Consider the following 21900-nt stretch of genomic DNA (forward strand, 5'->3'; position numbering starts at 1 on the left):
AACAAGCCCATAATGAACTGAAATAAAATCAAATGCTTTATTTTGAAAATAAGACCGTAATATCACGACCCTCATCTGCCTACTTTAATAGCTCCATAAACTTGATCGCTTTAAGAGCCAAGCTCAAAGAACAAGCCCAAAAGCTCTTATAAGTGGAAATGGCAACACTGCAAGAGCGTGCTCTGTGAAGGAGCCTTGCAAGCATAAACAAAACACTGTGCCTCTGTCGCGGAGCTTTAGTTAAATTGGCAGAACAAGTATTTTGTTACTGTAATATTAAAGACACTATATGTCATTTTTGCTGCTAGAGGTCACTTATTCAAAACAAAGGCGTAGCTTGATATGACGCCTTGATTTCGCAGAATCATGGGAGTTGTTTTCTTCACCCGGTGGAAAAGAATACGACGGGTCTCGGGCAGAAATCATATTCATGATGAGCTAATGTATTAAAGATTTATTAATGTTACTGCAGTATGAAGCAGGGTGGGGCTGAAAGCGGTTGGCGTGGAATGAGGCCGAGGGATGAGCGTGACACGCGGCTCGAGAGCAGTGGAGCTTTTATTATGCAGCAGACGAATGCTTCCGCTTCTTCTGCTCATGTGTATCTGGGGTAACGCAGCCCTGTTTTATCATATTAGATACATTTGAATGTGATGAAAGTTATGTTATAATGCTACTCTGTGCATTCGCTCTGCCGCTACTGTGAGACACTTGTTGCGCATTGAAGTAAGCTAGACTGATTTTAGACATGGTAAAACATGGTACTCGCGGTAAATCAAGAAAACGAGATTTAAACATTAAGACTAAATGAGTTGAGATCTATAAGTGTCTTTGGTTTTTTCCATGGTTTCTACTAAATAAAACCCGAAATCAAGGGTAACGCGGTTATGACGTCATTATTAGGCGACGCACAGACACGGCCCTGCTTAAAATTGCTTATTTCTCTGGATTTAAACATTCTTGGAAACATTTGGGATAATGTAAGTACACAGTTTAACAAAATATATAACATTGTTCTAGTGGTTTTTGGATATTTGAATCCAAAAATCTTACATATTGTGCCTTAAGTTTGGTCAAAAAGAATTGATACCAAACACACAAGATGCCAGAATGTTGTTATGGCTGCAAGAGATCGATAATTAAGGGGATTCACTCCCTTATTTCAATTCAGTTTTGACTCCTGGAACTTTACAATGTGTATGTCTTTTTAAAAAAATGTCCCCCGGCTTCACAGACAAGGCTTAAACCTAGTCCCAGACTAAAATGCCTGTTTGAGCTGTTTTAACTTCTATCTTAAAATATGTCAGTGCCATTGTTTTGTCTCAAGATGCACACCAGTAATGTTTTTTTCTAACATTACTGGATTTCTTAAATGTCCTAATTGAACTAAGGCCTGATCCTGGCTTAATCTAAGCACTGTCTGTGAAACCAGGCCATATTCTGTAAAGCAGCATTTCAGAGTGACCACATCTATACAACTCATGCACTGTATTCCATGTCTTCTGAAGTCATCTGATAGCTTAGTGTGATGAACACACCAAGAATCATTATTCATTCATAATCTTCACCTCCACTGCTGCTCTCAAACAAATATGGCCTCTGTGGCACAGGTCAATAGCATCAAATGTCATTAGTTTTAGAATGTCGCCAAATGCCATGACACTTTGTTTGTACTTTCAGGTGAATCTTTGCCTCTAGCCACCTCCAACCAGATCCTTATCCGGTTCTCTTCAAAGGGTCAGTCAAGCTCAAGAGGTTTCCATCTGGTCTACCAAGGTAAGGCTGAAAGTTTCAATCTCTCTTTCTGTATCCCAGGGATATTAACCAGGGATGTGAACTATGTAGAATTGAGTTGAGAATGCCTTTTAAATGACTAATCCTGAATTAATGTAGCAAATAGGTAACAGAATTTAGCTGAACATAAACTTAAATTGAAATGTAATAATTAACTGCCATTGAAGTGAAGTGGTTTCATTCAAGAAATGTCATTTTTCAGTATGAATTACCCATTTTTTTACCTGCTTTTAGATATCAACATTTGAAAATTCACCTATAGAAATTAGCATTTTAATTATTTATATATCTAGTTTACCCCAAAAAATTCAAAATGGAACCGAACATCATTTTATGAAATGTAAAATTTTTAATAATGTTTTTAATATTCTTTATTTTCTTTTTTTTACTTATGTTAATTTTATTTAAATTGTGTAAATGTTCATTATTTTTTATTTTAGTTAACAGCACTGATTCAACATCCTGAAATTCTCAATCATTGATTGAAAAGGGAACCAAATATCATATTCTGAATTGTGCCCAAGCCTGCAATTAACTGCTCAAATGTTGTGTGTGTGGGATGTTCCTATCATAACTTGTGGTTATGTTATTTTGATTGAGAGAGGCACTGCCGTCTGAATTGGGTGCTGAATTATTTAAACAATATGCCCATGGTCTTTCCTTCTCTCTCAGACACACACTCACACACATTATAAACAATGCTGTAAATGTGCTGTACCTATTCAGCAGCCATGGGGTCTCCTTTTAAAATGTGCTTTAGCTGCTCACCTCTTTCTCTATAATAGATAGTGTGGTTTTTAGGAGCTAAAGCAGCATTATTGTATTTTCATACGCCTGTTTGTTTCCTGCCGTGTTTTTAATGGAAAGTATGAAAGTATTAAAAGTAGTGGTGTTCTGGGGAATTGCAACCAGCTGTATGCACTGTACCTACTGTGGTTCAAACTTAAAGTGCCAGTTTCACTAACAATCTGGTGCATGCAGGTATAATGCATTGCAAAGCATTTCTCACTTGGCAGGTGCCGTAACATCCTGAAGTTCTTCTAACAATAGCGCATTTATTTGCTTTAGCTGTCCCGAGGACCAGCGCAACTCAGTGCAGCTCAGTCCCGGAGCCCAGACACGGCAGACGCACGGGAAACAACTTTGCGGTGGGAGCCATGGTGAGTTTTGAATGCAGTGCAGGATACGTCCTGGAGGGGCCCAGTGCCATCGAGTGCCTGACTGTACCCAACGCTCTGGCCCAGTGGAACGGCAGCATACCCAGCTGCATTGGTAAGAGCCCTATCATATATTTCTAGGCATTTTTTGCAGACCTCACTCTTCCCTCAACTTTTACGATCTTATCAATTGGATTAAAGGCAATATAATGGTAGCAAGTTTTGTCCGTTTTCTTTGGAAATTTGCTGAAATAGTAAAAAAAAAAAAGATTTTGTTAAAGTATCATCTCGGTTACGTATGCAACCCTCGTTCCCTGAAGGAAGGGAACGGAGACGTTACGTCGGTGACTGACGGAATGCGAAACCCCCATTCCGTCAGTCACTGATGTAACTCGTAGTGTACTGACTGAAAGGGAACGTCTCGGTTACATATGTAACCCTCGTTCCTTGAAGGAAGGGAACGAAGACGTTACGTCAGTGACTGATAAAATGCGAAATCCCCATTCCGTCAGTCACTGATGTAACTCGTAGTGTACTGACTGAAAGGGAACGTCTCGGTTACATATGTAACCCTCGTTTGCTGAAGGAAGGGAACGGAAACGTTACGTCTGTGACTGACGGAATGCGAAACCCCCATTCCGTCAGTCACTGATGTAACTTGTAGTGTACTGACTGAAAGGGAACGTCTCGGTTACATATGTAACCCTCGTTCCCTGAAGGAAGGGAACGGAGACGTTACGTCGGTGACTGACGGAATGCGAAACCCCCATTCCGTCAGTCACTGATGTAACTCATAGTGTACTGACTGAAAGGGAACATCTCGGTTACATATGTAACCCTCGTTCCCTGAAGGAAGGGAACAGAGACGTTACGTCGGTGACTGACGGAATACGAAACCCCCATTCCGTCAGTCACTGATGTAACTCATAGTGTACTGACTGAAAGGGAACATCTCGGTTACATATGTAACCCTCGTTCCCTGAAGGAAGGGAACAGAGACGTTACGTCGGTGACTGACGGAATACGAAACCCCCATTCCGTCAGTCACTGATGTAACTCGTAGTGTACTGACTGAAAGGGAACATCTCGGTTACATATGTAACCCTCGTTCGCTGAAGGAAGGGAACGGAGACGTTACGTCGGTGACTGACGGAATGCGAAACCCCCATTCCGTCAGTCACTGATGTAACTCATAGTGTACTGACTGAAAGGGAACATCTCGGTTACATATGTAACCCTCGTTCCCTGAAGGAAGGGAACAGAGACGTTACGTCGGTGACTGACGGAATACGAAACCCCCATTCCGTCAGTCACTGATGTAACTCATAGTGTACTGACTGAAAGGGAACTTCAGTTGCTTACGTGTCACGTATTTGCTTGTGTCCCTACCTCCTCAATGAGCACGGTTAGATTCACATCACAGCTCTGGTGGCTTTCCTGGTGGGGAACAGAGCAAACAGACTCCGAATCCTGCTCCTCTTGAGAGAGAGCTGTCGCCAACAAACTCTCCCTGTGCCTAACAAGCAACGGCACACAGCTGTGGGCCAGCAGTCATGGCCTCCGGCGTGTCACACATCCACAAATGCGCACACTTGGCAGATGTTGCCGCAGGTACTCTGTGGGTACACACTCAGGTATCCACACTTATGTGCAGCTGTTTACCTGTGCGCTTCACTGCAGCTACCAGATGCTTGACCACAGGAGCTGCACAAGGAGGAAGGTTGTGTCCTGGAAGATTACAAACGAAATAACCTTCGATACTGTAGGCTGTTTAGCGTGTTTTGCCTTCTGTACCTGCTCTTTCATCGTTTTCTCCTTTTGTCTGTGTTGCAGTGCCATGCGGAGGGAATCTAACCCAACGTATAGGCACTATTCTGTCCCCCGGCTATCCTGAGCCCTACCTGAACAGCCTGAGCTGCGTATGGAAGATCAGCGTGCCAGAGGGAATGGGAATCCAGGTACGCTTATCCCCTTTTATAAGCCCATTATGAACACCAAGCATTATTACGTTTTTGTTTTGTTAGTTTTTTGTTGTTATACATGTACGAGCTGTAAAGTATAACAACCACTTTTATACACTACCGTTCAAAAGTAATATTTTTGAATGTTTTGGAAAGAAGTCTGTTATGAATGTTCTTCTCTGAGAGCACAGGGCTATTGCGAGAAACTATCTGGTGAGACAAAGTATCAAAATATGCAACGAGTCAACACACTTATCTCTGTTTCTGTGATTTTTCTAGCATTGCCTGAATTTTTCAGGGGTAAATTCAGTTGTATAATGCCGTTATCACTTGCTGTGCAGCGTGACACTTTTAAATGTGGTCACGGAAGAGCGTTTAACAAGTCTGCAATGCTTCAACTCTGTTACTTTTTTAACCATATCAATTTTTCATTTCAGTGCAGACCATAAAAGTTTAGATTCTAAGGGAGAAGGCAGTAATAATCGACAGATTTTGAACAGTATCTTTACAGCCATCATTTCCTCCAGTCATACTTCATAACTCTATTGAGCATTACCTTCTTGGCACCTCTGCAACCTGGTTGTAAAGTGCTTTTTGAGATTATTTGGCACATACTTTGGTTGCCGGCTTTTCTAAGGACCAGATTATATATGTCTGGTCTAAAATGAATACCTGTAGCATTTGCTGTTCAAAAGAACAGCATTTATTTGAAATAGAAATCTTTTGTAACATTATAAATGTCTTTACTGTCACTTTTGATCAGTTTAATGTGTCTGAATTGTTTTTTTATTATTTGACCCAAACTTTTAAATGGTACTATATAATACTTTCCACAAAAAACTTTTGTATCTTTGAAGATTTCTTGAGCTCCAAATCAGCATATTAGAATGATTTCTGAAGGATGCTGTGACACTGATGACTGGAGTAATGATGGGAATAAATCACAGGAATAAATTACAATTTAAAGGGTACATAACACACACAGTTTCTGCCGATCTTGTGTTAATCTTGAGTACCTATAGAGTAGTATTGCATCCTTCATATCTCCGCTTTAGTTTTAACAAATTTTTAAAAAACAGATACGCTGCACCGATTCTTTCCGAAAAAACAGCGGAGCTCATGGAGGCGTGCCGTGGGCGGAGCTAAAGAGTCACGAGCACACACATACACAATACATCATCGCCATCATTATCCCTGGATAACTTTTGATTCACTGTACTTTTGTGTTGTTTACATTATATGCATTTACGTGCCGAATGCCAACAAAACAAAGACCTTTGATGCAGTTTCACTCACCGCATTTTTCAGTTTCAAACGATCTGCAAATCCAGCGCCGAACTGGGCCTTGTTTATAAACCATTCATCATCGAAATGTCGGGAACAAACAAACACACTTGCACAACTCTGTTTCTGCCCTGGAAAAACAAACAGCATCCACTGTTCCCTTAACGCTGGGTTGTTTGGGAAGCTGAACAAGTTTATCTTTCCCTCACAACCAAAAACACACCTTAATGACATTGCTGATTTCGTGGACTAAAACCTAAATGATAGCGCTGAACGAAGCTCGTTGATAGGCGTGCTCTTGCTCTCACTCTGGTTGATGTGCCCATACAAGGAAATCTGCCCTTTATGGCGTCATACATGGCCATACTTGAAAAAAAAAACGTTCCGAAACTTATACGAACCCTGAAGGAGTGTATTTGGCACAGAAATACTTCATCATACATCCAACTATTTATTTTTTTACTTTGACCATGTTTAGCATGAGAATCCAACTCTTTAACAGTTCTGTTACATGTAGGTTCTATAGTAATTACTATAAATTGTGCATAATTATATGTAACTAACCCTAAACCACCCCCTAATAATGCTAAGTATGCTAATTATACACATTGCTCAACATATGCAAATTAGCACCCAGCAGTTTCTGTATGGTGGGGACCCATACTTTACATTTCTGCAATAAAACGTTGGGGTACTCAACATTTCCGGGTTCACCTGGTTGGCTACTAGACTATAATCCTAACCCTACAGCAAGTTAGTAATTAATTATTATTATTCAGCACTTAATTATTTATGGTTACACTGTAACACGGACACCTTAAAATAAAGTGTAACCCATACAAGATTAAAAGTCTCCTTCACATGTCTTATGAGTAACAACATATTAAAGTCAGCTATGAATGGTGAAAGTAGGCAAGATGAGCAGTGCCGATTAGATACGAGTGATTTTTTTTTTTTTCTCTAAGTAGCATCCGCACCCGGCTCTCCAGACATGCCTCACACTGTTGGATACAAATGTAATCAAATATAACTCCGAATCATGGGAGGAGTTCAGGACCGCTTACTTAATTGCCTTTAACCCAATTCATAAACTTCTCTCTATAGGAGAATTGGAACCATGCAGAAATGATTACAGCATCCCCAAAAGTAAGAGAGACGTGATAGAAATAGGCAGGGGTATGAAAGGAAAGAGGTGCAGATGAGGAGATTTAAGAGACATTCCTATACAATTTATTGTGCATATTTTCTTTGACTCTGTTGTAAGGCTTGGCGATATTTATTGAATATCCCCACACAGCTTTTTATGCATTTAAAATGTATTTATTTCAATTGTATATTATTCAGTGTATGTAGATAAATATTGCTGTTTATTACTATGCATTGCTAATTTAGTGCACAAAAATGAAAATGATTTAAAAATTCTTCTTTTTGGGTTTAGTGAGCAGTGTGGAAAACATGCCTTGATTATTTCTAAACAAGATTTTTGCTGTACTTGTTTTTGATAATGAAGTGCTTGTTTACAGTAGTTGAAATTACCTCGGAAAAAACACTTTATTTTAGGGTCCAATTCTCACTATTAACCAGTTGCTTATTAACATTCATATTATTAGGATATTGGTTGTTTATTAATACTTAGGGCCCTATTTTAACGATCTGAAACGCAAGTGTCAAAACGCGAAGCGCAAGTAACTTTGTGGGCGGGTCTCGGCGCTGTTGCTATTTTCCCGGCGGAATAAATGGCTCTTGCGCCCGGCGCAAATCTAAAATGGGTTGGTCTGAAGTAGCTTCATTATTCATAGGTGTGGTTTGGGCGTAACGCGAATAAACCAATCCGAGCGTCATCCAACATTCCCTTTAAAAGCAGGTGCGCAAGTTCCATTATGGATTGCTATTATTATGGCGTATTTACCAGGCGCACGCCAGGAGCGGTTCACAGCCGAGGAGACTGATGTTCTTGTAAGAGCAGTGAAAGACAGAGAAGTGAAGTTGTAATGTTGTACATTATGGTAAAGGTGATTTCACAGTCTTTTTTTTTTTTCAGTCTTTCAGTTTTTTCAGTTTTTCAGTCGATTTTTGTTCCTGGTTCTTGACGGACAAACCAATTTGTCAGATGTCCTTATATACATATATGTCTTGCCACTATTGGACAAACAGGTCTTATCCTTAATTATTACAATTAGCCTGAATCATTTGTAAGCTAGATTTATGCCTATTTTTTTATTATATATATTATATATATATTTTTTAGTGTAACAATTTATGATTTGCAAAAATAACTGTTGCATCTGTGTAGATTACATGAGCAAAGTGTATGCGCGTTGTGCACGCTATACATTATGGTCAAGCATGCGCCCTTAAAATAGCATAATGAACAACGCGCAACGCGCCACTGACTTTAGACTAGGTTTTTTCTGGTCAGTGGCGCAATTGTTTAATGGAACAGCAAAATAGCACCAGGGATTGTTTGCGCCGGAACACGCCTCCTTTTTTGCGCTGACCCGCCCAGGGAGCGCAAGTGCATTCACTAGTTTAGCGACGTGCTTCTGTGGAGGGAAAAGCGCGCTTTGCGCGGGTGCAAAATAGGAATGACACATGCGTCGGTGTACAAAGTCAATTGCGCTGGGTGCAAGATAGGGCCCTTAGAAAGCACATATTAATGCCTTAATTCTGAATGACCTTATTCTACATCCCTTAAAGGGGTACTTTAGCGCTGGGAAGATGAATGTCTATTTAAACTGGGTCATTTATGTAGTAGAAATGTGAAATTATTTTTGAATTTGTTAACTTATAGACTGAGAAAAGACAGAAAATGTATTTTTGTCTCATGCAGATGAAAGACAACAACTCCCAGAATGCACTTGCTTTGCTGCCCAACAAGGCCACTCCCAAAGTCACGGCTACTGGTTATCACTTGCCCACAATGACACCGCCCCCACCTTTGTTTTGATTTTCATAGTAATAAAATAATTTATTTCAGTTAGATAACAGACACTACAATTAAAAACTGAATGTGTCTTTTCAATAAAGTGTGAGTTAGCAGAACGAAAGTCACGGCGCAAACGCAGCAGGAGTCAGATTTCATTCATCACGAGAGCGAATAGCTGAGCAGAGTGGCCGGTCTGGCACGTTTTCAGTTCATACCTATGGAAGCTTAACTTTCATAGGAATTCATTGAAAAGTTGAAACACTCGCTTTGCTCCGTACCACTCTGTTATGAATGCCCGAGCCGAGCGGCATCGGCCGTGCGCATTTACATTCTGTTAGTGAGATCCCACCCCCTATGGGCGGGTTGAAAACATGCGGAACTAGCTCCTTCTACTGGCTGTAGTCTCTAGCCTCTGGCCAAAAAATCGTTTGATGATGCAAAATGACAATATTTGCGTCATCTGAGGATTTTTTCCAGAAAATGCATAATTCTCTCGTCTCAGGGGGACATGAGGGTGGAAAGTACGATAATTTGAATATACTACCGGGTTTCTACTGATACAAAGCTTTACGCTAATTGCTGAAGTAACCCTTTAATCCTACCCAATACTAAACATAACAACTACCTAACTAACTATTAATAAGCAGTAATTAGAAGATTATTGAGGCAAATGTCAAAATTAATTGTTAGTTAACAGTGAGAATTGGACCCTAATCTAAAGTGGGACTGAAAAAAAAAAAAAAATACCCTTATATGCAATCATTTAAAATGCTTGTGTGAATGCTGAATGCATTCTAAATGCTGTCTAAAAATATGCCAAAAAGCACCAAATATGATCACTGAACAATTTTGTTTCTGGTTTATTACCTGTGTAGACTACTTTTATCTCTGGGTTTGGGAAAGAAGCGTAGAAGAACTCTTAACTGATGCTATAGGGTGGATTGATGGTGTGTTTTCATTTTGTGTCAGACAGAGCATTCATGAAGTCTGGATATCGAACTAACCCCCTCCCTCTCATGAAATTTCCAATTCACTATGTGAAGCAAGCACAAATAAATGTGCCATTTGACGGCAAGGCTATCAGATGTGACAATCTTCCAGCGATAGCCACAGTCATGCCACTGTGACCAGCCAATTTCTAGGCTTGTTTGAGGCTGCGGCGGAAAAATAAATCTCTACCAAAATATTTATAGGGCTGAACATTGGAAAAACTGTGTGAACGGCATAGACAACAAATGCAGAAGAATGTCTCTCGTATTTGAAGATGACATTTGAAACGTTATGTAACATCAAATTTAGATATCTTTATTTGGCATATGCTTGTAACTTTTCTAGACTGTATACAGGACTCGAACTTTAAAGCATATCATGTCTGATAGCCAAGTGCCTGTAATATTTTTCAGTACAATCCACTGATACTCACAAAGAAGAAAGCTGCGGTTTTATTTCCTTTGTTCTGCTCCTTTCTCTCAGATTCAGGTGATTAGCTTTGTGACAGAGCAGAACTGGGACTCTCTCGAGGTGTTTGATGGGGGTGACAACATTGACACCATGCTGGGGAGCTTCTCAGGTGGGCTGTGTAATACTTCTATAACTCAGTTCATTACATAAACACACATTGTCACAGTAATCTTGTTGTTGTTGCTTTGAATGCTTGGAAGATTCCTCAGTGGAGGGCTGAGAGAAATGCACTGTTTTGTCTTCGTTAAGAAATGTAGTTTTGCAACAATTTTTAGACCACAATATGAAGTATAGAAGAGTTACTGCATTTTTGAAACGGTTTATAGATCATAAAAGCTATTCTTTATTGTTGCTATTGTGCATTTGTGTTGCATTATGGGAAGCAGAAGCTACTTACACAGTAGGGAAGGTGGATTTTTCCCTTTTATTGGCACAAAGACCAGGCACAAATGTTAAGTGCCCTAGAGAGAGATAAATGAATGATACATCCTAAAATGAATAACAGAGTACAGAGTGAAGACAAATGAGTCAATCAGATCCACACACACTGAGCCATACGACTAAAACAGTTGTATAAATTCCAGACGAATGAATGCATAACGATTCTCATCTGCTTTGGGCTTTTGGAATTGAATGCTTGAAGAAAAAAAGTATATTTTTATTGTATGTCACTTGGCTTGAATGCAACAGAACACAATGTAAATGTGAAGATATAAAACTGATGATATTCAGACAGTTGTTTTATATCCCATCATAATGTTTTGAAACCGAAATGTCTGTACACTTACCTGGTGAAAATAAATGCTATGATATTTGGTTTGCTAATTTGTTTTAATCCCATCTCATTTAAGATGTGCACGATGTAAAACAGTGTGTGGATTACATTAAAAAAAAACTCCACGTTATTCCTGGCTCCAATTCCAAAATATGTCAAGGACACACTGATTCAACTACATAATCACAATATGCTAACAACTTCTTTATTCTACAGGTACAACAGTCCCAGCCCTCCTAAACAGCACCTCCAACCAGCTCTACCTGCACTTCTTCTCAGACATCAGCGTCTCTGCAGCCGGTTTCCGTCTGGAATACAAGAGTAGGACATCTGTTGCGAGTCCTGTGCATCTGGACTTACACACACATCTCTAAAAACTCAACTAGCTTTTGCATTCAGCTTAATTCCTCTTTTTATTTGATTCACTGTCTCGTTTTCTCTCACAGCGGTGTCCCTCACTAGCTGTCCTGAGCCAGTAATACCCATGAATGGCTTCAAAGTGGGCGAGAGACTACAGATGAATAATGTGGTGTCCTTCCAGTGTGACCCTGGATATACTCTGCAGGTAAGAGTGAACTTGCCAAAAGTTGGACACAACCATGGACACAATGCAGCAGGGGTCACTGATATTACATAAGCTGTTAAGTCGCGTCCCAACATGGTTCTAAATTGGTTTATTGTACAAAGTACCAAAAATGTCCTGGAAACACTCTCGTTAGCCAATAATTCACTGCTCAAACCACAGTGTGGTCAGAGGAAACCATGATTTGTCTTGACTATGAGCATGTTACACAACCTATTGGCACCTACCTAATTTGTCTAGCTTCTACCAAAAGAAATGATTGTGCAAAATTCTGAGAGGGAACATTTTACATCAACAACAAGCAAAATTGGAAGCATTTTCTTCTGGGAAACCTACTTATTTTTCTATCCAGACTTTTTACAATTATATACTGGTAGTAATGCCAACGTTATGGGTTCAAAAGACCTTGCAGTCAATTTTTTTTGGATAAGTTGTTGGTTGGCGAGATGGGGGCTGAAGCAGTTTAATGGTTTTGCCAATGCCTCGCCCCCACGTTGAATGTTGATCAACTGCTATATTTCAAGCCAGTTTGTTGTAGCATCTGCGATTTAGTAGTAGCTTTTCCTCATAAATTTGTATGCAAAAAGAACACTGTGATAGACACAACCCCAATACGATTTACTTACATTCTAGGGTTTTGTTGCAGACTAGGTCGAGACTTAAAACATGAGTAGGGCGGTGAGCTTCAGTTTTGTAGTGTGCGCTCCACTAAAAACTAAAAAAAAAGTCCAAGTCATGATGGTCCAAACTGTGCTAGTCAGAGTGTGGCCAGAGTGAATATTGAATGAATGAAGGAAAGACTGAAAAACAAACAATATTTCTTATTTTTTTTTATCTTTGCAGGGAGTCTCCCATATCTCTTGCATGCCAGGACCTGTGCGCCGCTGGAACTATCCGCCTCCTCTCTGCATCGGTAATAACTTCTGTCATCTTTTATTCATTTATTTCTTTTCTAAATCCCGACTTCTGCACATTTATGAGTTCAGATCTACCACAGAGTCCCAAATGGTACAGAACTACACGAGTACTTGTGTCCGTGGGTACAGCGGCCCTAAAAAGTACTCGGGCACTTAAGCCACATTTAAAAATGCATGAACTTCACTGCATTAGGTAGCAAATTATCAAATAAATGATGCCACAGTGTTTCACAGAACTAACTTTTCTGAGCCATTTATGCAGTTTTATACTTTTATCCAGCTGTCCCAAGCCCATTTTTTGTGAAAGTATGTGGACAGTTCTCCTCAAGTTCACACAGATGTCCTAAGAGTGTGTAGTTCATCACGTTAACTTTGAACATGATCCAATTTGACAAATGTGCTTGTGCAATCTTCCATTAGAAACTGCTCTGGTTTTTTTTATTTATCTAATGCAGTGAAAAGAGCAAGGATCAAGAGTCTTCACATGATCGACATAATAGCATCACGTTTCTTGGGGGAAAAAAACCTAACGTTCGATTAGATCCCTATTATTAGCTCTATCTTCTCCTGTGATTTGCTGAGCTCTTGAGATGATTCATTATTTGGATGGTCATCAGCAGTTTGTTGATTCCTGCTGCTTTTTCAACAGCACAGAACATATTTTTAACCCCTCCACTCTATATAGACTCCATTCAGGATCTAAAGCTTTGTAGCGCTTCTCAGCACATCCATAGAGTCTCTTTGAGTCCAAAGCCAGGGCTTTAATCAGAGGGATATTTGAATCAATCAGTAGTTTAGATTCAAAGCCTCAAGAGGAGGAGGGGATAGAGCATACATTTTCCCCGATATGAAAAGATTGAAGGCTACAGAGGTGCTCGAGTGGCTTTTGATAGCTTTGGGAAGTGAATTGGCCTTTTTAATAAATGAAAGACTTGTTTCCCTTATGATGTCAATAGAAAAGCTAATGTGTTACATTTCTTTATTCAGCACAAAGCTTTCAGGGTCAGTGAACAAGGTAGACGGCATTGCTAAGCAACATGAAACGTCAATCGACTTGTAACCCACACAGGCTGTCGTAGATGTCACATTGCATTGCATGTTTACATACTCTTTCACCATGGGGATTTATTTTTCATGCTATGTACAATTTGAGCGAAAAGTTACGTGTTTGCATATTTTCTTGCTACCATTAAAAGCACAAATTATGAATATAGCTATTTGATAACCGACAAATATATAATATTACAGACATGATTAACATTTATTTGTTTAAAATGTTAAAAATCCATGTTTGTATGTCACTTAATACATATCATTTATAAATTAGATATTGTATATATATATATTTTATATTATATATATTGGATATATTGCTCTTAGACTTTTGGATCCCACTGTATATTTAGCAACTATCATTTGCAGGTCAGTGACAGCAATTTTCACTTGCAGTCATATTTATATTCCCACCAGTCAAAAGGAGTGGAAATACCCTGTTGCTTGCCTCATATCATTCTCTAATAATAACCTGACAGCTGTCAGTTGTTTTTATTGGCCTTTAGAAGTTCTTGAACCTTGAGCACATCAGGTTTGATTTATATCGCAATATGTGTTTTCAGCAAATTAATGTTTTTAACACTGTCCCCACTATTTTTCCTTTCAGCTCAGTGTGGGGGCATCAGAGAGGAGATGGAAGGCACCATCCTCAGCCCTGGTTTCCCAGGAAACTACCCTAGCAACAGTGACTGCACCTGGAGGATTTACTTGCCAGTCGGTTACGGTGAGGACACAGCAGAATGAACAGATGCTCTTAAGAACGAGTTCTAGTTTAAGATGAATTGGCTAAAACCGGTGATTCTAACCATTATATTTAACTGGTTTGTTATGGGAATGTCACCAGAGACATAATGAGGATGAGGCAGAGCACTCATGGAAAAATGAATAGGAGACATCTTGTCTGCATTGTAGCAGTTATAGAAATCAAATTCCCACCTTTTCATTACAAGAACCAAATAACATTATTTCATTTTTAGCATTGAGCATGCATGCACATTAGCAAGACAAGCATTTTTAGCGACTGATTGTTTTGCTAATTTAAAATATGTTTAGAACTGTTTTAGAGATTTCAGTCTTTCCATTCAAGTAGATAGGAGCTATTCTTGTATGCCTATTGCCTGCATAAATTGCTGTTATAAAGATGACTGGGATGGCTTGGGACTTTGACATAACATTTTTATCACCCAAACAGGGGCTCATGTGCAGTTCTTGAACTATTCCACTGAGGCCAACCATGATTTCCTGGAAATTAGGAATGGACCTTTTGACACCAGCACAGTGATTGGCAGATTCAGTGGGCAGGACATCCCACCATCTCTTCTAACCACCTCCCATGAGACCACTGTATATTTCCATAGTGATCACTCTCAGAATAAGCCTGGCTTCAGATTTGATTATCAGGGTAAGGAAACTAAAAAAAGGAAAGTTGACCATTTCACTCCACATTCTGTTGTAGTTAGTATTGTTGTTGCAGTTGCGCCTTTGCGTGTGTATTTTCTCAGGAACCTCAATTTAAATGTCAGGTTCAATACTTTGCCAAGACAATCAGTCAAGATAACGAGTAAACACGACAGTGGCCCGGTCTCTGTGAAGCTGTGCATACAATCCATCAGGTATAAAATCCAAAATAGAATATGAGTCCAATGAGTGAATTCAAAATAGTCATAGAAATGGCCTGTTCTAAGACGGATCCATGAATGCTATCAGAATTTACACTGTAATGCAATGACAGTTTGCAGTATTGAAATGACTTGTGAAATCAGTATTTACATAATTATGTGTACATTAGCATATAAATCAAGCATTATATCCGGCAGTATAGCCTTTTGCTGAGCTATGTTATAGAAGATGCCCTGATCCACATAATTCAATTTCTTTAGTCATAGTCATTCTGTCTGAAAGCTTCAGCGTATTTCCTTTTGTGTCTATGAGATTTGAAAAATAATTTGGCAAAACTTCGCATAATGGCGCCAGACTCAGACAGAACTAATGAAAAGAAATGCATATGAATTTTTATTTCAAAACGTCTCTTCGAAATGACTTTAAGACATAATTGAGGAAAATAGACAGAAAAATGGAGAAACACAAGGAACGCATCTTAACTCAGGGACGAGATGTTGTGATGCAAGTGTGTTTTGGTGCTTTCATTGCCTGCAATGGGCATTGTTCACTTGTTTGCATTCCCATTAAGTTCAGACGGCCATAATTGAAATCTGAGGAGAAGATGATAAAATGACAGCATCTGTCATTTGCCAGAGCTTTGATTGCATTTGCTTTGAATCAAATCCCAATGCTTTTTTGGTGTTCAGCAATCAGTTGATTCCCTGCATATGGTTTACATGTAATACTTGGTTTGGATTGGTGCTTGGAGCTCAAGCGATCATTTTTTAGATGCAAATCCTTTTTTTTGAGGTGTCACAGATGCACTTGTCGTGGGCTCTGCTATCTTCTTGCAGATTAAAATATTAATCATACATATTCTTCCCCCATGTTTCATGTAGCAATATGCCTCTCTTTTCCAGCCTATGAACTTCAGGAGTGTCCTGATCCTGAACCCTTTCACAATGGTGTGGTGGTTGGAGCTGGTTATAATGTGGGCCAGTCCATCTCTTTTGAGTGCTATCCTGGGTATCAGCTGATGGGACACTCCATTCTTACCTGTCAACATGGCACTACACGCAATTGGGATCATCCGTTTCCTCGATGTGAAGGTACAACCCCCCTCCATTTACTCTCCCACATAAGTAAACATCTGGTACGGCTATTTGCATTGGTGTGAGGTTTGGTTTTTATTTAGCAACCAACCTTGTTTCATGTGTCAGGTGTAATAAATATTGTCTGATAAATAATTTATATTTTGTAGGTATACATTGTCTAAGTTAGACATTGGAATGTAACATTGCTAAAAAAAAATTGTTTAACACTTTACTTTTAATTTACATAATTTTACATCATAATACATAATTTTTCATAATTTACATTATAATGCATTGTTGTTTTTTTATAGATGAAATGCATTATAATATTTGTAGATTCCTTGTTACATCTAAAATTGGTTGTTTATCATGTGTTTTAATTCATTATTCTTGCTAAAGGTGTAACAATGAATAGCTAAAATGAGAATTATTAAATTGTATTCTTACTGTGGTTACAATTATTCATGTCGTGCATTACACATAATTAATGCATTAAAAATACTTACATAAATACTACATAAAGGCCCTAAAGTTTTCCCAAAAAAGTTTTAAAGGGGTAGTTCACCCCCAAATTAACATAATTTATTGATCATTCCAAACCTGTATGATTTTTTTCTCGTAGTACACAAATGGAGAGGTTTTACAGCATGTTCATATAGCTCTGTTTCATACAATGCAAGTGAACAAATGACAAACCAAGTACTATAAAAATATTTGAACTTAACTCCTGGCAAATAATGTATTCTGTATACTTAATTACTAGCTTTGATATACCCATTATCACTCCAGCTTTAAATGTGGGTCAAAGAGGGCAACTGCATATAAATGCATCCCAATGATCCATCCCTCTAGACTCAATGGCTCCTTTCTAACATCTCCTCCAAGGGAATGATGGGAAACGAATCAAGTTTATCCTTGACCCACATTCCCATGCTCATTTTTTTCCTGTTGATTCAATGAGTTAATTATGCAGTGGGTCATGAGGTAGCATATGCACCGGGATGCTGAATGCTCATGTGGGAATAAAGATGCTCCAGGGAGGTACTCAAGGGGCTGACATAGCATTTGCAGCCTCGCCACTTTACTCAGGCACCGGTGCTTTGCCCAGCATCGCTGCACAGGTGAATCCACAAATAGAAACACACATTATTCAACAACTCTGTGTTACAATACTTCACACAATGAAAAACTTAGCATCAACCTGGGCCTTGTTAAAACACTCTTGCAGTGTGCGTTATTGAATTTGTAGTAATCGAGAGCTCTGCTGTGACCGAGTGAAAAGGGAAAAATGATGCTGTCATGCTGTGTAAAATGCACACTGTCAAGACGAAAGATGTGACTCTAGATAGATGGATAAAAACATATTCTTGGTTTCTTTAGTGGAAACTTAAAAGCTGATTTACATTTTTAATGCACTTCAAGCTGCCTTAATCAGTAGTTTATAATTTTATCCAAATAGAAAAGTCTTCACCTATAGTAAAAGACTATATAGTGCATTGCTTTAGGTCGAAGACTTTGTTTTGGTGACGGATGAGATGTTTCTCGGTCACGAATGATTAGAGCTGGCTAATTACATTTTACACTGTAATGCACTTTTCTGGCAGTTTTAAATTAAATTGAGGTAAAATCAAGTACTCAAGTAAATTTAATTTCTTTTCCCAAAAAAAATCTTTCTTACCCCAAACTTTTAAACGATAGTGTATAATGTTACAAAAACGTTCTATTTCAGATAAATTAACTTTATATCAACAAATCCTGAAAGGGGGGGGGGGGGGGGGTGGTAGTTGTTGTTGTTGTTGTTTTTTTTCAAATAAATGCAGCCTTGGTGAGCATAAGAGAAAACATCTTTTAAAAAACATTTAATAATCTTACCAATCCCAAACTTTGTACTTTACAACTGTACTGCCCTAGCTCTCACCTACACATGCTGCCACCAATAGTTCATGCCCAGGGTGTCATGTACATAGATTTCCTCTCCCAGGCATTAAAAAGCTGATCGATTTTCTCTTCCACTGTCCCACCTGTCCATATCAGCCAACTTGGTCTGTCCTCCATCTATAGCTCCCTCCTCCTTTTCAGTTCACCACATCCCCACATTCCTCCCATCCCCACTCACCACTCAACTTTTTTGCCCAATCGATAGCATCACCATGCATTTCTGCTTGATAGTGTGGCATGTTTTTTTTTAATCAATGCTGTGATCGATACTTCATTTAGCAAGTAAGGTGGTGAGAGAGAACACACGGCACCGGGGATTAACATAGGCACCCCTCTCAGCATTCCATCGGAGACGAGAGGAAATGAAGGAGGAGGAAAGACTGCAGAAAGAATTGAAGAAGGATAGAGAGGGCGGGAACGAGTGGGGAGGGATGTGGGGACGGAGAGACCTTGACGGTGCAAGAAACCGCTGAGAGTACAGTCAGAGTGAGAGTGTATTATGACTGTCCTTATGTGTGCGTACAAGTCGTGGGCCTATCTTTATTTCGTCAGCCGAATCGCATTGATTATTTCCCCTCTGACTCGGGGGCAGCAGCAGCATGGGATCAGCAGGAGCAGGAAGGGGATTTGATTTCATATGTCTGGGGCTCATTTGAATCATTGGAAACATGGACACGTCTATATAAATGCAAAGCACTGCCTGCGAGAGGGATTTCTAAGATGGAGTAGGACAAAGACAATGAACTACTGAGAAAGACTGAGTCGTGTTTTAGAACCCAGAAGGGATTTTCACCCATGTCGCCCTGCCCCTTTCCAATTCTGCTTTCTGTGATGGTGTTTCTTTAGGTTCTAGAAAAACTGTTAAAGGTCAAATTTATTGGGGATTTTTTCCAATTGTACATTTTAATTTTTGCCTTCTAGTGCCCTGTGGAGGTAACATTACATCAGACAATGGCACTATCTTCTCCCCCGGTTACCCAGAGGACTACCCCACTTCTGCGGACTGCAGCTGGCTGATTACAGTGGCACCAGGCCTGGGAATTCGTCTTAATTTCACTCTCTTGCAAGTCCATGGTCCCCAAGATTTCATCACAGTCTGGTGAGTTGTCCAACTTCCTGTAATGATTATGCTTTTACAACTTGTCACTTTCTCTTTCTTTGTTCATCACTTTTATTTTCAGACTGGTGGCTAATTTATGAGCCTCTTTATTGAGTCACTCGAGGCCTGTATGTACAGGTAGGGACTTTGAACCCTGCCACAGGGTTCTGCTTAAACATGTTAGGACACAAGTTGCAAACTAATCGCACGTCTTCTCTAAATTCATTGAATCTTCATTGAATCTCAAATTTCTGTTTGGATTGACTGAAGCATTGATATTTTGGTTCCCTACTTTTCTTGAGGCATTATCTACTCCCCTACATGCAGGATTCATCCACTTCAACTCAAACTAAAGCTACAGTATAACCAGAAGAGTCAAGAAAAGCTCAGTCAAGACAGCTTGGCCTCAGTTCAGTGAGCCAGCACTCCCTTTAGCCAACCAGATGCTTTTCTGAATACACAAGACAGGACATAATCTGTAGCACAAGCTCAGATGGCCACAAACAGATGGTTTTAAAGCTGAATGGTCATGGTTAAAACTGGGATTAGGTTGGTGCCAAGTTGTTCCCTCCCCACTAGAGGATTGTAAAGATGGAGGTAACCCCCCTAGGTGATGTCCTTGTAGATGGTGGCTTCGGTTATACAATGACTTGACACAGAGGCTGAGTCTGAACTGAGCATGAAAGAACCGTAACACTCTCAAGTGTGAGAGGAGACTCTGAAATCAGAGATGTAATCACTATGGGTAGAATCGTTCCTCAAATCAGTAAAGTAATCAATATTGAGAGAAACGTTTCTCTGATCTGAGTGTGCATCGTCAGGCAACAAGGCATGTGGTGTTCTCTGTCCCATTGAGAATGCAATGACGTGATGTGTCTTCAACAGGGACGGGCCTCAGGAAACAGCTCGCAAACTCGGAGTGTTTACAGAGGGAGAGCCCAACAACCCACCAAGCAGCACTTCTAATCAAGTTCTGATACGTTTCCGAAGCAATTCTGAGAAAGGTGGACTGTTCAAGATCAACTACCAAGGTAATTGGTCCAAGAGAAAGCTACCATTAGTATTCCCATACATCCCAATAGCAGTTGCCTGATTGCTGTAGTCTAGGCCATGATCAGAGTAGGTTGACTTGGAGTCAAGACGGAAATATGGGCTGTGACCCTCCTGATGATGAAAATTACGCCACACTGACAGTACGTGAAGTATATTTTGGGCTTTAAAAAGCCCTCTGAAAAAAAAGAACTGCTCAAACATCTACTACAATATAATGCATGGCTTTCAATGTAGACAATTCTCTTTGGATCTAGCAGGGGCTAATGGGAGCATTAGCCATTTGCTATTCAGCTAAACCCTGAACACACATGAAATTGTCTTTTTTGTCTTTACCTTCGCAATGAATACCCCAATGCAATATGACATATCTGAACCTGTTCTCTTTTCCTCTCTGTCTCTCTTTCTTCTAGCCTATAGACTTCAGTTTTGTTTGCCACCTCCCATCATTCCTAATGCAGAAATACTGATGGCCAGTAAAGAATTTAAGATAGGTGAGTTTGAATTGATTTTACATCATTTACAATCTGATTTGTATGCCTGCTTGTATGTGTTCGTGTTGGTGGACTCTGCCTGGCCCAGTATAAGTGGAACATTTTGAGCAGAGACGCAGTCTGCCAGTTCATTTTCAGGCTTGAGCACCTCTCATTAATAATGTTCCCAGAATAGCAGAGCCAGCCACACACACACCTCCTCCACCCCCCACCCCCACCGCTAACACCCCTCGAGAACTCACTTTGAGGAGAGAAAACCGCTCAGATGCCAGGGCTACCAGTCCCATAGGGCCGTGCTGATATGCTGACTCATTGCCAGAATTTAAAACAGAGGCTGAATTTTTATTGTGCTTGGTGCTAGAACATAGGTTGAACATTTTGTGCAAAAAAATCGTGGGGAGGCCAGATAGAAGCTATTAAGGTTTAAGTATAAACCTTTATATACATTTTTGCCACATTGTCCTATAGCAGGTGAATTGTAGAAAATGTAGCTGCCCTGAATATTTCTTTCCTAGCTAGGACATTTTTTGCTTTAATATTTAGCTGTTTTTCCTAGCATATTCCTAGCAGCTTATATACTAGCCAGTCTCTGTGTGAAACTCCGTCTCTCATAAAACCTTAAAGGGGTCATCAGATTTAAAATTCACTTTTATATGGTGTTTGCATATAAATGTGTCTTTGCAGTGTGTGGACACAACCATCCTACAACAAT

The 21900-nt window shown here is 39.6% G+C and overlaps 1 protein-coding gene across 1 annotated transcript in view; it reads left to right on the forward strand.

Moving 5' to 3' along the window:
* The window catches only part of csmd2 (CUB and Sushi multiple domains 2), a gene marked incomplete at both ends in the record, with an annotated part of 367659 nt that overhangs the window by 302014 nt on the left and 43745 nt on the right, over positions 1 to 21900 (forward strand). The window contains 13 exon segments of the mRNA XM_079829996.1: positions 1681 to 1776; positions 2863 to 3066; positions 4785 to 4909; positions 10596 to 10692; positions 11575 to 11679; positions 11805 to 11923; positions 12785 to 12854; positions 14519 to 14635; positions 15104 to 15313; positions 16434 to 16622; positions 19467 to 19644; positions 20530 to 20675; positions 21108 to 21188. Coding sequence (XP_079686122.1) covers positions 1681 to 1776; positions 2863 to 3066; positions 4785 to 4909; positions 10596 to 10692; positions 11575 to 11679; positions 11805 to 11923; positions 12785 to 12854; positions 14519 to 14635; positions 15104 to 15313; positions 16434 to 16622; positions 19467 to 19644; positions 20530 to 20675; positions 21108 to 21188 — 1737 coding nt within the window.

The sequence above is a fragment of the Gobio gobio genome, assembly GCF_949357685.1.
Source record: "Gobio gobio genome assembly, chromosome: 11".
Classification (NCBI taxonomy): domain Eukaryota; kingdom Metazoa; phylum Chordata; class Actinopteri; order Cypriniformes; family Gobionidae; genus Gobio; species Gobio gobio.